This window comes from Lutjanus erythropterus, chromosome 1 (genome assembly GCF_056507025.1).
Source record: "Lutjanus erythropterus isolate fLutEry1 chromosome 1, fLutEry1.hap2, whole genome shotgun sequence".
Lineage (NCBI taxonomy): Eukaryota > Metazoa > Chordata > Actinopteri > Lutjaniformes > Lutjanidae > Lutjanus > Lutjanus erythropterus.
The window spans coordinates 9793043-9808004 of NC_139317.1; the positions used below are offsets into that span (position 1 = coordinate 9793043).

Consider the following 14962-nt stretch of genomic DNA (forward strand, 5'->3'; position numbering starts at 1 on the left):
CTGGCCGAATTTCCTTTTCACACGGAGAAATACAACCGTTCATCCTCTGAAGTTAAGTTTCTCGCTTTTACCAAACTAAGATGAGCTTAAATGGCTCGTTAACTCAAATTCACACTTAACACTTAATTCAAACTTGACATAAAAACATGTAAAACTCGACAAAATTGTCTCAGTAAAATTTGTTAGCATTTCCAACAATCACTAACTTTTGTTTGCTCAAATAAAATCCTTAATTCATCTCATGACAAGGGTGCAAAGAGTCTGACTCTGCAGGTTGTTTGCCTCTCACTCCTCACCCAGCTCAGCACACTCATGGTCGGGATGAGTGGGCGTGTACTGTGCTGCTTGATGACAGCGTGTCGTGGAGCAGAGTGACAGCCTCACTCTGACAGACCATTACATTAGCAAATACAATGACAGATATCGCCCCCCAAAAAAACAAGCAGCGATGAATTCAACCAATTGTTGATAGATGATAAATTCATCTTTATTCCAATCGGCCAGTCCTAATATATTTTCTACTAAATCTCTCACTCTCCTATAGCGGTCTAATAAAACAAGCAATTTACAGATGTTAACTTTGCTCTAACAAAATGTTATAATTTTTCTAAAATTCTATTGTCTGAAAAATGAATCCGTTCATCTATAATAAAATCACCAGCTTAATCAACTCTAAAAATAATCATTAGTTGCAGCCTTGAATGCTTTATCGAATTTGAAATGTCAATTCAACACGTAATTGATAAAGAATCAACCATGAAATTATACAGAAGCAGTCAGTTGTTCACTGCTGTTGTTCTTGTTACCGTTTGCCATGCTGTAATTGAATTTAACCAGTAATTTGATTAAGACATACATGCTTTAGGCTTTTGATTCTATTATTGCAAAATGTTCAGGCTCTTTTGTTTGTTACCAATTTAACTGTACTTGTAAGTGATTATGTGAATAGTTGTAGCAGTCCTCAGACTGTGGCAACACCAGTTCTGCATGACAAGATAACATGTTCTCAAGTTTTCAAGGGGTTTGAAACATTTTACTTTTTTCCAAAACTTTTGAGTCATTCATAGCATCAGCTAAGACTTTTAGGAGGATGTAATTCCCTCCGGTAGTCAAACTAATCTCCTTAATCTCACTCCATTCGTCAAGATGATGTTTGTTATTCTCTGTTTGATGGACAGAACAGAAGCCACACTGTCACAACAAGAATCTTCGGGGCTTTATATTTGTATTATAACAATAGTATTTTCAACTTACTGTTAAAATTTCACAACAAATCCAAAATTCAGCCCTTAAACATTTAATTAAGATGGATTGAATTTCACTATGAGATGGACAAAATGGGCCAAAAAATGGTAAATCAGAGACTGCTGTGTCTATAACATCCTACAGAGACCTACTCAACCGCAATATCCTGGATCAAGGTGTTGCACTTGATGGGCGGAGCTTCCCCCACGCTGCCAGGACGCAACAGATGAGACTCCAGCAGGACGAGGAGGGGAGGACTCTGTGTTTTTACATCAGTGATGCTTTATGCTGAAACACAGTCAGAGTCGACCTTGTTGCTGCTTTTTTCCTGGGTCTGTATGTGTATATATGTAAATAACTGTATAACAGAATTAACTTTGTCGAAAATAAAACAGTAGTATTGTTGCTGTCCTTTTATTTCATGACTAAAAATCAGTTTATTCTACCATGACAAATAAAAAACAAGACCAGTTCTTAGGCTCTGTTTGGATGGATGACCTAATTAGATCACAGTAATCAGGCATCTTGATGCATTAATAAATCTAGCAACGTGCCTCATCTTCAGCAGCCTGTCAGGTGGGAAGAAAAGAAAAGAAACAGGAGAGACAACCTGTCTGTGGACACTTTTCTCTCATATTCAAACCCAAAGTAAGACTGAGCGTATCGCTCCTAATTAAGACGAACGCCTTGTGGAATAAAGAGACAAAGACACCTGAGATCATACCGTCCCATGGCGTCAGTCAAGTTAAATATCAGTTACATAAGATGATTGATTTGATACCATGTATGTTGAGTCTCTTTAAGCACTAAAGGTAATGTAGCGTAGCTCAAGTTCTGCGTGGATTCAGGCCATGTTGCCTCGGAGCTGAGCTCACGGTAAAACATCCACTCCTTCTAAAAGATAATCCATGATTTCTTAACATTTATTGACAGACACTAACTCATTCACATTTCACAAAATTCTGTATTCATTTTAGCTCCATGTAAAGTGAATAAATGTGATGTTTCCCAGAAAATCTTAACGACACAGTTTACACTTTTTTTTTTTTACTGCCGATTTATTAAAACCGAGTTCAACTGAGTGACATGTCATTTAGCAGAAGATCTCAGTAACATATTAAAAGTCTGTTTTACAGGTAATTAATTATCTGTCTGTTGTATTTTGTGTGTAGTGTACATCCCAGTTTTGCGCACTGATAATAAAGTACCTTGATTCCTTGACTGACTGCTTGACTGATTAAAAGTATGCCAAATTAGCTCTTAGCAGTTCATGTCTGCAGTGTACCCATGGATGTATGATATCACTGGATTACTCTGATACTGAAGAAAACTTGAAAATGTGATGATTCTGACAGGGCTTTATATTTTCAATGCCATGTTGGGATAATTTATTGTACTTATTGTTAGAAATTCACAACAAATCCTAAATCCAGGCCTCAGACATTTAATTAAGATTACTATAGATGGAATTTCACATGCTCTTTCAATGCATTATTAAAACCTCGGCTAAAAATGTGAAGGGATTACAAATTCATATTAGGAGACGTTCTTCTCTTGCCTGAGTTGTTTATTTACAGGGAAAATCATCCAAAATGCATGAACTCAGATAGATTTAGATTTATTAACAAGGAAAGGAAATTGTGGACAGCGTGTATTTTCTCCAATCTCATAGCCCAGAGATATTGCAACAAAACAAAATAATTTCAGTTTCATTAGACCTTAGTTTTATGCAGGATTTCAGCTGGCGTGCTCTTTTCTTAACCAACAAACAACAAAGCTTGTATGAACTTCAAAACAAACCTCGCTCCTGAGACGCATCTCTTTTACATGCCAGCTTTTATCTGAAGCATCAGCAATCTGCATGACATATTAAGGGCTTTTCCACAGCCATTTATCATCTTGTTCGACTGGAGAAAATCACAGCGTATAACATGATGAAAGCCATCAAGGTGTCTTACCTCGTCTTGGTAGATGAAGAAAAGCATGATGGACAGAATCTCCAGGAAGAAGATAAGCAGGAGGAGGATGAAGAACTGTGGGAGACACAAAGGGAAGAGAGAGGACAGCTGAGTTATTTAATACGCCATTTATCAGCTAGGAGGAAAAGGCCACAGGGGGATAATAGGCATCTGTCTGTGAAGAGTGAATGGAGTCTAAAGTGAAGAGAATGGAAAAGGCAGCAGACACTAGAATGTGAGAGGGGAAAATGTACGAAATGAAAGACAGAAATGGCCGTAGACTATCAAGGAGAAGGAGTTTGGTGAAGTAAGGACAATCGAAGAGCTGTGGATTGTTCAGCCTCGATATTTCTAACTGACAGGTCAAGAGTGCAGAGAGGGATGAGGAGGTTGGACAATCATAGCCGCTAGGACAGACTTGGGGAGGTGATATACAGTTTTCCTCTATCCACTTTTGAATTTGTTAGAAGAGCCACATTTTATTCCTCGCCAGTCTCCATCCGCCCCTCCTCTCCAGAGCGGCTGGGATGAGCTGCTTGATGGGTGATATATCTTCTTCCTGTGGGCCCATGTGAGTGCTTAAAACAGTCACGAGCTCATCCATCAACTCCTCTGCTGGGACATGGCTCTGTCTCACACATGGGAGTGACTGTCTGCACCAGGGAGGGTTGAGAGACAATGGTACAACGTTCCAGAGGGTCACAAACAAAAATCTTGATGAAAAGGCATGCAATGATCAATTTATGCCTGCAGACGAATGCATCAACACAACAGCTCTGTGGAGAACAATAGCGGTTAACTTTTCTGTCTGTCCACCACTTTGGTCTAGACATTTCTCAGCAACTTCTCCATGGATCACCATGAAATTTGGTGCAGATATTCAGAGGGCATCTTCTAAAGCCTTAGTTATTCAACTCAGATGGGGTGATGTTCATTGCTTTGTGAAAAATGTTAGGTATGTCTCATAATGTAAGAGCAAGTCACAAGACAAAAGTCATGTGACGCACATCATGTTATGTACCTCTGATAACGTGGTTTCACGTGGGACATGAACTCTGGTCTCTTGGGGGAAAGTCCTGCATTTGTTTGACCCATCTGTCCACCCCACTTCCTCCAAACACAGGCTTTTTCACTTGTTATACTACGTCCAGAGTCCGGTGCATCTCATAAAGTCGCTACAGGGTACCTTTTCTGTCTATATGAGTCACAAGGGTTGATGACAAAACGTTGGTATTTGATGACTTGGGAAAGAGAACAGGCTGGCAAACTGGAATTCTTAAAAGTATGTCGAATTACCTATTAGCAGTTCATATTTGCAGTGTAAGATGTACACTATGATTGATTACTCCGATACTGATGAAAACTGAAAAAGATCATGATTCTCAGGCAAGTTCAAGTTTCAACTTTAAAAGAAAATTGCAGCAAGGTTTGTTTTCTTTTGGGCATTTTCACTTTTACTAGCACAACAACAAGCAGATGCAGACCTAAGATGGTGAACATGGTGAACATAAAACCCGCTAAACATCAGCATGTCAACACTCTTGTTGGCGATGTTGGCATGCAGATATTAGCATTTACCTCAAAGCACTGCTGTGCCTCACAGAGCTGCATGACTGTTCTTTGTTTTTTTTTTTTAAAGCGAGGCACAGAATGCATGAGACCATCTCAGAGGGTCAAAACAGATTTCAAAAGAAGAGATGTTGTTTTTCAAAGACACCATGGCTACACGTCCTCTGTGTATTCCAAGCGTTTGCTTGACAGTGGATGCGAGTGTTGCTGGTTCACAAGACCAGCATCGAGCGGGGCTGCCAGTTGCCCCCAAGGTCTTTTTGGCAGCACCTGCATGAATGAATCACTGAGCATGACAACACTGGAAGGTGAGAGACTGAGTAGGTAACAGCATATTGCCCACGGTGTCTTTGACTCACTGACGCTCTTTTCAAGAGGTGCTCTCAAATAAATGTCTGAAATCAATTTCTATTGTTCTGTCAAGCTTCATTGTCTGCACTTAATGCCCTCTGCTGTGTAAAATTCCAGGTAACTCCAATTTGGAGGGATTTTTGGGTGTTTATTTAAACTGAAGAGAGAGGCTCCACTGTGGATTGAAAAAATTCAAGCATTTTGGTCTGATGAAATCCTCTAACAAGCCAGCAGGTAATGTCAAAATACAATTCAGTCAAGCAAAGAAACACTCTGAATATGTGACATTTTGGAAAATACAGGGTTCTACCCCAGACATTCACTATATATACTATACTTTTTTTTGTAATGCACTGCAATTCAAAAAGCAAAAAAGATTCTTTCAAATACAGAAATGGGGGAGACCAACAGAGGCAACAAAAAATGACAAAAGCTAAGTTTAAATTTGTGCCATTCTGTCTTTTAGTGATATTTCTTGACCTGCTGTTGATCCTGAAAAGAAAATCTTTTCCCTCTACAGCACTGAAAGAGTGAAGGGTCAACTGAGCAACTTGGCTAGAAATTTATATGCAGTATCTGGTCAAGAGCTCCATGCTGCCACGAGCCTTTATCCTTCATATTATGTTATTATTTTCCTGCATTTAACGATTGCTGGCCACTATAAGGCAGCTGAAATCTGAAACAAGCAGACAAGCTATGAATCCATTCTGACGAGCACACAGCCCTGACAAACAATATCTTAGATTTGTTCTTATGGAAATGTGTTAGCAAAACATTGTTCGCAAATGCTAATTAATTTACACATCCAGCAGAGAAGCCTGATGATCAAATTGAACTGCCTTTACATTTGCACCCCATTATTCAGTCTGATCTACTGTACATGGTAGCTCAGGAGGGATTAGTTTGCTTTAACCAGTCAGTAGGAGTCAGGGGGAAAAAATGATTCTTAAAAGCTTTGTGATTCTCTCTTAAGAAATTATTAATTGCTACAGAAAACGTTAAAATTATGATCGTCTGTAACAATTCCTTAAGAACGGCCTGTATGTTTGTTCCTGGTTGAATCAATGGGATGGTGAAATGTTATTGGACGTAAACATGTGCGTTGTGTTTATGTTCTAACATGGCTACTTATTGAGTTTTGGTCAAGATGGCTGAATGTGAGCCACTGCAGATGGATGCAATCTGACTGGCAACCACTGGTTTAAAAGCGCATGAAGCATTTTACAGAAATCAAAGATTTTGATGCATCAAGATCCATCGATAAAAGTTTTATCATTCTATTACAGCCCTCTGAATTAGAATCGGATCATGAGGTGCCAAGAGATTCTCACCCTTACCAGTCAATAGTTATCAGTCCTGTGCACCAACAACAGTTCATTTAGTTCTGTTTACCTGTTCCACATTTTTTGAGCACTGGCGATTTTGTTTTGCAGTTTTTCTGGCTCTGTCATCTGGAGGATGGCGTCCACATTCTTAACTGTGCTTTTCAGCAGGACAGCAGATCTACTTGAATTGTAGAAAAATGCAGCTGTTGACAGCATTTCAGAAGTCTGAAACCAAGCTTCCAGCAGATCATTGGTCTTTTTATGGAGCAGGGCTAGGCGAGTGGAGCATCAGCAGTTAGCTGAGTTAATTACCGTTTATTTTTCCTTTTTGGGTAATTTTTTGTCAATTTATTTTGTCTACCTCTGAGGAACAAGTGAGAGTCCCTGCTCAGGGACAGACTCTCATTCAGCAGCACAGTACACACCCACCGAGCCAAAGAACAAGCGGGAGGAAAACAGCAGAGCCAGAAAATTGTCAGATCTAACTGGGTGAATTAAGGGTTTATTTCTACTCAACCAGAGTTGATGATTGTTGGAACGGTGGAAACACCGACTAAGGCAGTTTTGGAGAGATTCTTTTTTTTTTCTGTCAAGTTTGAATGAAATGTTTTTTTCTTTGAGTTAACAAGGCATAAAAAAGGGTGGCACGGTGCTCGAGGGTGCAGTGGTTAACTACTTCTTACTGTGTTGCCTCACAGTGAGAAGGTTCTCCAAAGCAGTGTTTGGTGCAGGGCCTTTCTGTGTGGAGTCTGCATGTTCTCCCCATGTCTGTGTGGTTTCTCTCTGGGTGCTCCGGCTTCCTCCCACAGTCCAAAGATATGCAGCTTAGATTAATTGAGTTAGGGAGGTGTTTATATTAGGGGACTCTAAATTGGCTGAAGGGGAGTGAATGACTGTTTGTCTTTGTGTCAGCGCTGTGATGAGCTGACGTCCTGGTGTTCAGGGTTTGCCCCGCCTCTCGCCCAGTGTCAGCTGGAACAGACTCCAGCCCCCCCGAACTCCTTCGCAGATAAGAGATATAGATTATGGATGGACGCTTGTTCGGTAAAAGAGAGGAACTTGAATTCAGATGGTACAGGTTGTATTTTTCCATTGAATTAGGAGTTTATTTGGTTTATTTATTGGATGTAGCAAAGATGTGAACTTAACATGGATCTGCTGGAAAATTTTTAACATCTTTCCCAAGTCGCCTAGTGGTCTTGTTACACACAAGACTACTTGTCTTTTTCGCTTTAGCTGAGTGATTCTCATAAAGCCAACATCAGTTTGTCTGTGAAGATTTTAGGGAAATACTTATTAAAACTTAGTATAATAAACTTTCTTTTATTATTTCTTCTATTATGAGTCACAGTTCATTGTTTGGCACAAAATAGTGTTTTCTATGTTTTTAAACTTATTTTTTAATCAGAAATTCATTATCGTAATGTGTCCAAAGAAAAAATTCATGGTTTCCCTTCAATTTAGCATAATAAATATCGAAAGGTATTTGAATTCTGTTGGGATATATATTGTTTTTGCCTGCCTGAGGCAGCTGGAGACATTTGATGTGAAATTGCTCCCAAAAAAAAATCACATATTGCTGGATATTTTGTTCATGTCTGATAACTTATGAACACACCATTTGGTTGTCCTAAGGCTTTAAACTTTAATCTCAACACAGTATAACTTTTTGAGAAAAAAAAGAAAACAAAGTAAAAAAAAACATTTCAGCTGGAGTAAAAACTTTTATACACTTTGCTTTCTCTCCTTTTTAATCATTTTGCTCCCCGTCTCTAAATGGCTCTTTGCTCGGCTGCCTTCTTTGGTGTTTCTTCGAGACCATGAAATCACACCAGAGAGCAAAGGGACATTGTTAGGAATGAGAAACTGATACTCACCAGCACATGGAAAACAAACAGACCCATCCCCCGTGGCCCTCTGAGTATTTGCCCATTAATCTGCTCTTAATAAGAAATTTGACTCCTCCTCTTTAGACCACAGGCTACAGCCAGACTCAATGGGATCATTTGAAGGCAGAAGAATGTATTTTGCTTTTATAATATACTGGCAGAAAGCTGTTGAATTAGCTTGAGGAATTCCAAATTGCAGCATTGAATGAGTTTCTATTATGGGTTGCAGGAATTAACTGTAAATGCTGAAAATCCATTTGTGAACTGTGTAGTAAGGCTAATGATGATAAAAGCAATAAGAGAGTGCCAATTAAGTCAAGTGCAGAGAAATAATTCTGAAGCTGTTGCTTCCCTGATGAAACATAATTCATTTAAGAGGACAGATGCAACTTCCCAATCATGTTAATAATAATAGAAACATCCAAACAGCTGGTTGGAAACAAGGATTTTTCTCTGAGTGAAAAAAAAAAAGTTTAATTGAAACATAAAGTAAAAACCAGCATAATTTATTCCAAAATACTTTAAAAGGCTCGTATTAAACAAGAGTGTAATAACACACTTGTTTATATGACAGATAAAGCAGGCAATGGAAATACATTTGCATCTGCTCTTCTGTTATAGTAGTTTGTGTGTAAAGTAAATAAATGAACTACAACACAACCTTTGACTCCACATCCTCCCAAACAATAGAACAGCACTGATGTCTGTCGGAATAATGGGAAAAATGATTTCCGGACTGGGAAAATTCACGAGAACGCCCCTCAAGTCGGAACAACTTGGAAAGTCTGAGAGCAAATGTTTAGTTGACAACTTTTTATTAGTTCATGTGTTGCATAATTTGTGGTCGGTGATGAATTAGAAATGTTATTCATTACCATTAACCCTGATAACCAGTCCCCCTACTCTACACTAGTACCCTCTAATTTAGTAGCATCCATGTAGTTTCCACTTTATGACTGAAAAGCACATGAACATACTGAAAGTTGGAATAACAACTTCCCATTTTGGAAAATGGGACCATCCAAGCAGCACATAAAAGTATTAGATGGATGAATGAATGGGTGACCTGAAGGCAAAAATAGCCGGTGGATGATGACAAATTGTGGACAATCCATTGTCAAAGGCCAAGTTGGGTGTTGGGGAAGGTTTCGGTGCACTCAGAGACTGTGGGAATAATGGTGTCAGTGGCTTTACCACAATATTTGCTTTTGATAGCTGCCAGTGAGACTTGTCATCATTAATGGAAACACATCGACAGCTACAGGAGAACTGCGCCAGTTGAGGACACAAGTGAGTGACTATATGTGTTTTCAATCACGGGTGCAGGCTGGGTCACCGGGCTTATTATAACAGTTCTGGGCAGGTGCGGATTCGACTTGGAAAATTAACTTGGTTCTTTGCTTTGCGGGTGCAGGTGGGTTTGCAAAAACAGACCTCTGCAGGACTCCTCCATATCAGGCCACTGACCTTGAATATGGAGACGATTCTGTCTTATGGACTTTAGGCTTAAAGATAAAAAAAAAAGTCTTCATAGTTAATCAATAATCAAACTAGGATCACTGTAATCAATTAAAGCCCAGCTCTGTTTCTTCACTTGTAGTTCCAGCTTCTAAAAAATGTGGCAAAAGTTTAAGTTAATATATTCTACTCCTATTTTTGCTGAGGACCCCCTACAACTCACTCAGTGACCCATGTCGGCCCCTGGACCCCGGTTTGAAAACCACTGCGCTACAGTATGCCGTATCTCAGCTATCTAAAATTGAAGCTGGGGTTGTTTTGTGCTCGTGTGTGCACAGTGTCTCACTATGATAAATTATTATAAACAAAGACTCAGATCCCATTACAAAAGGACGGAAACAGGCTCAATATGTTTCTCCTGGATTGTCATTATTCAAACTGAAATACGTTATTCTGTTTGCAGCAGGGGCTTCCAGCCGCATAACAGCAGGAAAGATTTATAGGAGATCAGAATAAGAAGAAACAAAATGGGGCTATAAACAGGTTGTGTATCGAGCAAAAAGCTTTATAGCTTTCTAAACTCTTGTCAGACAGCATTCTTGTGGTTTTCAAACTTATTCCAATGCACTGCCAGTGGTGGGACAAGTACTCAGACCCTTTACTTGCAGCTGTTATATGCATCATTTCTGCGTTAAAATTTCTAAAAACACTAAACCTAAGTTACATATTTTGTCAAAGGCATAATATGCAACATTTACTTTACAAACATTGTATAAACTCATGTAAAGATAATCCCTTTCAATCATCACTTATGACTGAGTAGAAGAAGCTGTCTGCAGATACTCTCCACCTGCATTTCCTTTTTTTCCTCTTTATTTAGCTGTGCTTGAGACATTTTCCCAACAAAAGACTGCCGGTATTTGACGTCCTCGTATCTTTCTGGTGCTTTTAAAATCTTCACCTCAAAAGTAACCAGAAACCATAGCAGTGAAATAAATATAGTGAAGGCAACACAATTTTCCCTCTATGAACTGTAGTGGAAAAGAAGTAGAAAGTAGAAAACTGATATACTACCTCTAAATATAGTCCCCCAGCATTGCACTTAGGTACAGTAATTTCCACCACTGTGCACCGTATAGCGTTATATCCCTATATATAAAACCATCACACTTGCCAAGACTCTCTGTATGTTGTAGCACGGCTGCTTTCATCCCTGAAATCCTTACCCTGATCATGTCGTCGCAGGCAGAGCAAGAAAGATTCATTTTTGGCCTCGAGACCTCTCATTTCTCATCACCAGATATCACGGAGAATTGGAAACCAGGGAGGCTGCGCCGTGTTTTCTCTCACGACTGCTCTCCCTGTGCAAACCTACGAGATTCAGATAATACTGACACATGTAATGGTGTATATTATCGTGTCAGTCTATCATATAGGCGATAAAACTGTGTGAAGAGGTCCTTTAAGACCTCTAAATTCTAGTCGTGGTAGGTCGGCGGTGTCCTGCAGGTTTTTGTGCCGTTACAGTTTTTGTACCGTGAGAGTTAATGAGCCACAGCTGGTCTGTGTCTAACTCAGCCTTCGGGGGGGGGGGACAAAAAGCTGCAGGACACTGACTTCTTGAGCCACCAGAATAGAGCTCCTCAGGGTTGAGCTTTTCTTGAAGTATTTTCATGAGATCAGCTTGTTTTATTGCAGCGGGGTAGTTCATAACACAGAAAACAGTGTTGCAATTAGTCACCAGGGAGCTGAGATTTATGTTGTAATATGTTCTTTAAGTAGACTTTAATATATCTGAGGAACACCAGCTTTTATTGGTCGCCGACGTCTAAATGCAGATTGCACGCATTATGAAAATTTATAATAACACACTCCAGAGGCCCGCTTGCATATAGTCTTGTTATTTATGTTGTGTCTCGTTCGGCCAGCAGTGCTGATATCCCTGTTTAACAGAGACTGATACCTCTGCAGAGCTTCAGGATGAGAACTATAATCAAAGTCCAGCACCAGAGACGTCAAAAGTAAACACATTCTTTACTTAAGTAGGAGTACAAATACCTGTACTCTAGAAGAAGTACTGATTTAACTTACTTACGAAAAAATACAGACTCTGAAATGTACTCAGAGTATAAAAGTAAAAGCAGCCCTCTTTGTCTGTCCTGACTTGTTGCATCTTTGTTACTTATTACTTTGTTTTTCATCTTGTCACGTCTTTTTCATTTCGTTAAATCGTTTACATTTTTTAAAAATCTTGTTATGTCTTTTATCTCTTGTTACAACTTTTTTTTTGTCTAGTTATGTCTTTTGAATGTTGCATCCTTTTTTTGTCTTGTTACTTTTTATGCTTCTTGTTTGGCTGTAATGTCATATTCACATCATTTATGTTTTGTTATGTCCTTTTTGTCATGTTACATCTTGTTGTTATGTTCTGTTATGTGTTAAATTTTGTTACACCTCTTAGATTTTGTTACGTTGTTTTGTTATGTCTTTTATGACTTTTTTTGCGTTGTTACATATGTTTGTCTTGTTAGTTTTCATGTGTCTTGTTAGGTTGTTACATCTTCTTTTACATCTTGTTACATCTTTTGCAGTCCATTTTGTTACAACTTTTATGTCATTTTCTTATGTCTTTTAGAACGTTTTTTTTTTCTTTTCTTTTTACATCTTTGTTACTTTGTATGCATCTTATTAGGTCTTTTAAGTCTTGTTACGTTTTGTTAGGTCTTTTTTTGTCTTGTTGCAATGATACAAAATAATTATAATCAATAATTTCCCTCAAATGCAAACAAAAAAACTAACATAGGAAGCTTGTTCAGAAATGTAAGGTGTCTGAAGTACATATATTTCTGTTCGGCTGTATGGAGTAAATGTAAAAAATATTTATAATTCCTCACTTTCCATCTCTGCCAGGCACAGGGATTGATTCCTTTATGTTCGTCCATGCTGTGATTTCCGTGCAGTGGCTCTTTGTCTGTTGACAGGCGAGTGAGACTGGTGAAACAGCCATATCAGGCACACAGTCCTACAAAAATCAATACCTTTTGGGATATTGCTGCCCTGAGCGTATGTGGAGGGAAGCCTTTGAGGTGATAGCTGTGTACCTTTTATGTGGTGGGTCTAATCATTTTTACAGGCTCTCTATATCTCAGAGCTGCGTAAAGCTGCTCAGTATAAACAATCTGCTTCCATTACAGCACAGCGATCTCACCTTACTGACAAATTTGTGGACAGATTAGGTCACAGACCCACCACACCCCCTCTATGTCCTTTGACTTGCACTAGTATTGACTGTCCAAACTCACTATGTGAAACATGACTTTAATTAACCATTACCCTGACGAAAATTGAATTTCTGGAGAAATTCAGTGCCCCCAGATTGCTCTTATGTTCAGCTAAGGAGGACAAGGTATTGGATTTTGTTCCAAAATCAGGTTTAATGTCATGACCAGTGCACTGCACTCAAATGATGGAAAGACTGTTCTCTTTAAAGGTAGAATACGTAAAATTTGTCAGCTGCTGTTTGTCAAGCGCACCAGAAAGATAGTTGATTGTTGAGTTTAATTCCCAGGATGTCAAATACAGATGTTCAGGGTTGTTAAAGCTGGGGTAGGTGGTAATTCAATTGAGCAATAATTACATAATAACCTCTCAGTAAATCAAGTGCTCTGAGAGAAAACTAGACTTATGCACCTCTCCTTGGCTCTGTTTTCCGCCTTTAGGAAATCTGACCTGTGACAGGAAACTCTGAAAAATCACAGGTCAGGTGAGAGACCGGGTGTTATCATTGGCTGCTCTGCTAATGCAGCTGCACGTGCACATCCTCTCAGTGGAAAGACTGAATTAATGGCGTAAACTCCTGCAGGATAAGTAGCTATTCCGGGGTTGGCAACAACTGCCCACGCTGCATAGCAACCCAAAAATGGAAGACAGAATTATCAAAGAGACAGTCTAAAAGAGAGCCGGGCAATAAATGGAATTTTAAAAATGTGTCAATATCAATGGAGCATTTCAGAGATGAAGAGAACTTCATGATTGCATCGGCCTAAAGTTGTATTTGTAGCTCGCCATTCTTACCTTACACAGCTAAATAATGACAAAACAGAAGAAGGTGTGGTCTCTGCAGAGGCAGGCGCAGATACACACCTCTGGTGGGCTGTGGGTGATGATTGAGATTAATTATTTTTGTGTGAGGAGACGCATTGTTTTTTAAAAAACTGCTGTGTCGTTTGCTTCTAAAGCAGGTTACCTCAAATACTTGATTTAAATCAGTCGAGTCTGCAGTATTGTGTTTGCTTTACTGCACCGTTGTGACGGACAAAAAGAGAGCTCTTGATCCATCAGTCACTCTTTGTTCCAGCTCCCACCCATGGTCACGAAGAGTCGATCATGACCGAAAGAACAAGATCGCGGATACAAGCGACCGAAATGGGTTTTCTCAGGAGGGTGGCGGGCATCTCCCTCAGGGATGCCTGCTCAGTCATCTGCGAGGGACTCGGAGCAGAGCCACTGCTCCTTTGAGTAGAAAGGAGCCAGTTGAGGTGGTTCGGGCATAATGCCACCTGATCGCTTCCCTAGGGAGGAGTTCCAGGCACGTCCAGCTGGGAGGAGGCCACAGGGAAGACTGAGGACTAGGTGGAGGAATTACATCTCCTCCCTGGCCTGGGAACACCTCGGGATCCCCCAGTCAGAGCCGGTTAATGTGGCCAAGGAAAAGGATGTCTGGGGTCCACTGCTGGAACTGTTACTTCTGAGACCCAATTTTGGACATGTGCTTGAAGATGGATGGATGGATAGAACATATATTTGAGTAAAACAACAATAAGTAAGCCGCTACAGTTGAGAAACACATTTATTATTACTTATTTGGAGTTGAGCACCTGTTTGGCATAAGTGAAAATAGAGCTGTGAAGTGGGGTGGGGATGTATTTTCCCACTCAATATGAATTCCTTTTTTTTTTTTGCTGTCTTGCTGAGATTTAGATATCTGTCTAGAGCTAGCAACCAGTTAGCTTAGCATAGCTGAGGAGGTTCCCAAAGTTTTCCATGCCAGGGCCCCCACAAATACCATTACTTTATGACTGGGGCCCGCATTTGCAAGATGTCTTTAAAAGCCCAATGTCAGCTGTTTTTTCAGCCCCTGCTGGGTGTGTTTGTTTCAAGTGACGCT

At 39.7% G+C, this 14962-nt stretch overlaps 1 protein-coding gene across 3 annotated transcripts in view; it reads right to left on the reverse strand.

Moving 5' to 3' along the window:
• Positions 1 to 14962, reverse strand: part of tspan4a (tetraspanin 4a) — a 247487-nt gene that overhangs the window by 64705 nt on the left and 167820 nt on the right. For all 3 annotated transcript variants that reach the window (XM_084737817.1, XM_084737737.1, XM_084737655.1), the window contains one exon: positions 3204 to 3278. In XM_084737817.1, the coding sequence (XP_084593943.1) occupies positions 3204 to 3278 (75 nt within the window). The remainder of the gene's footprint in view (positions 1 to 3203; positions 3279 to 14962) is intronic.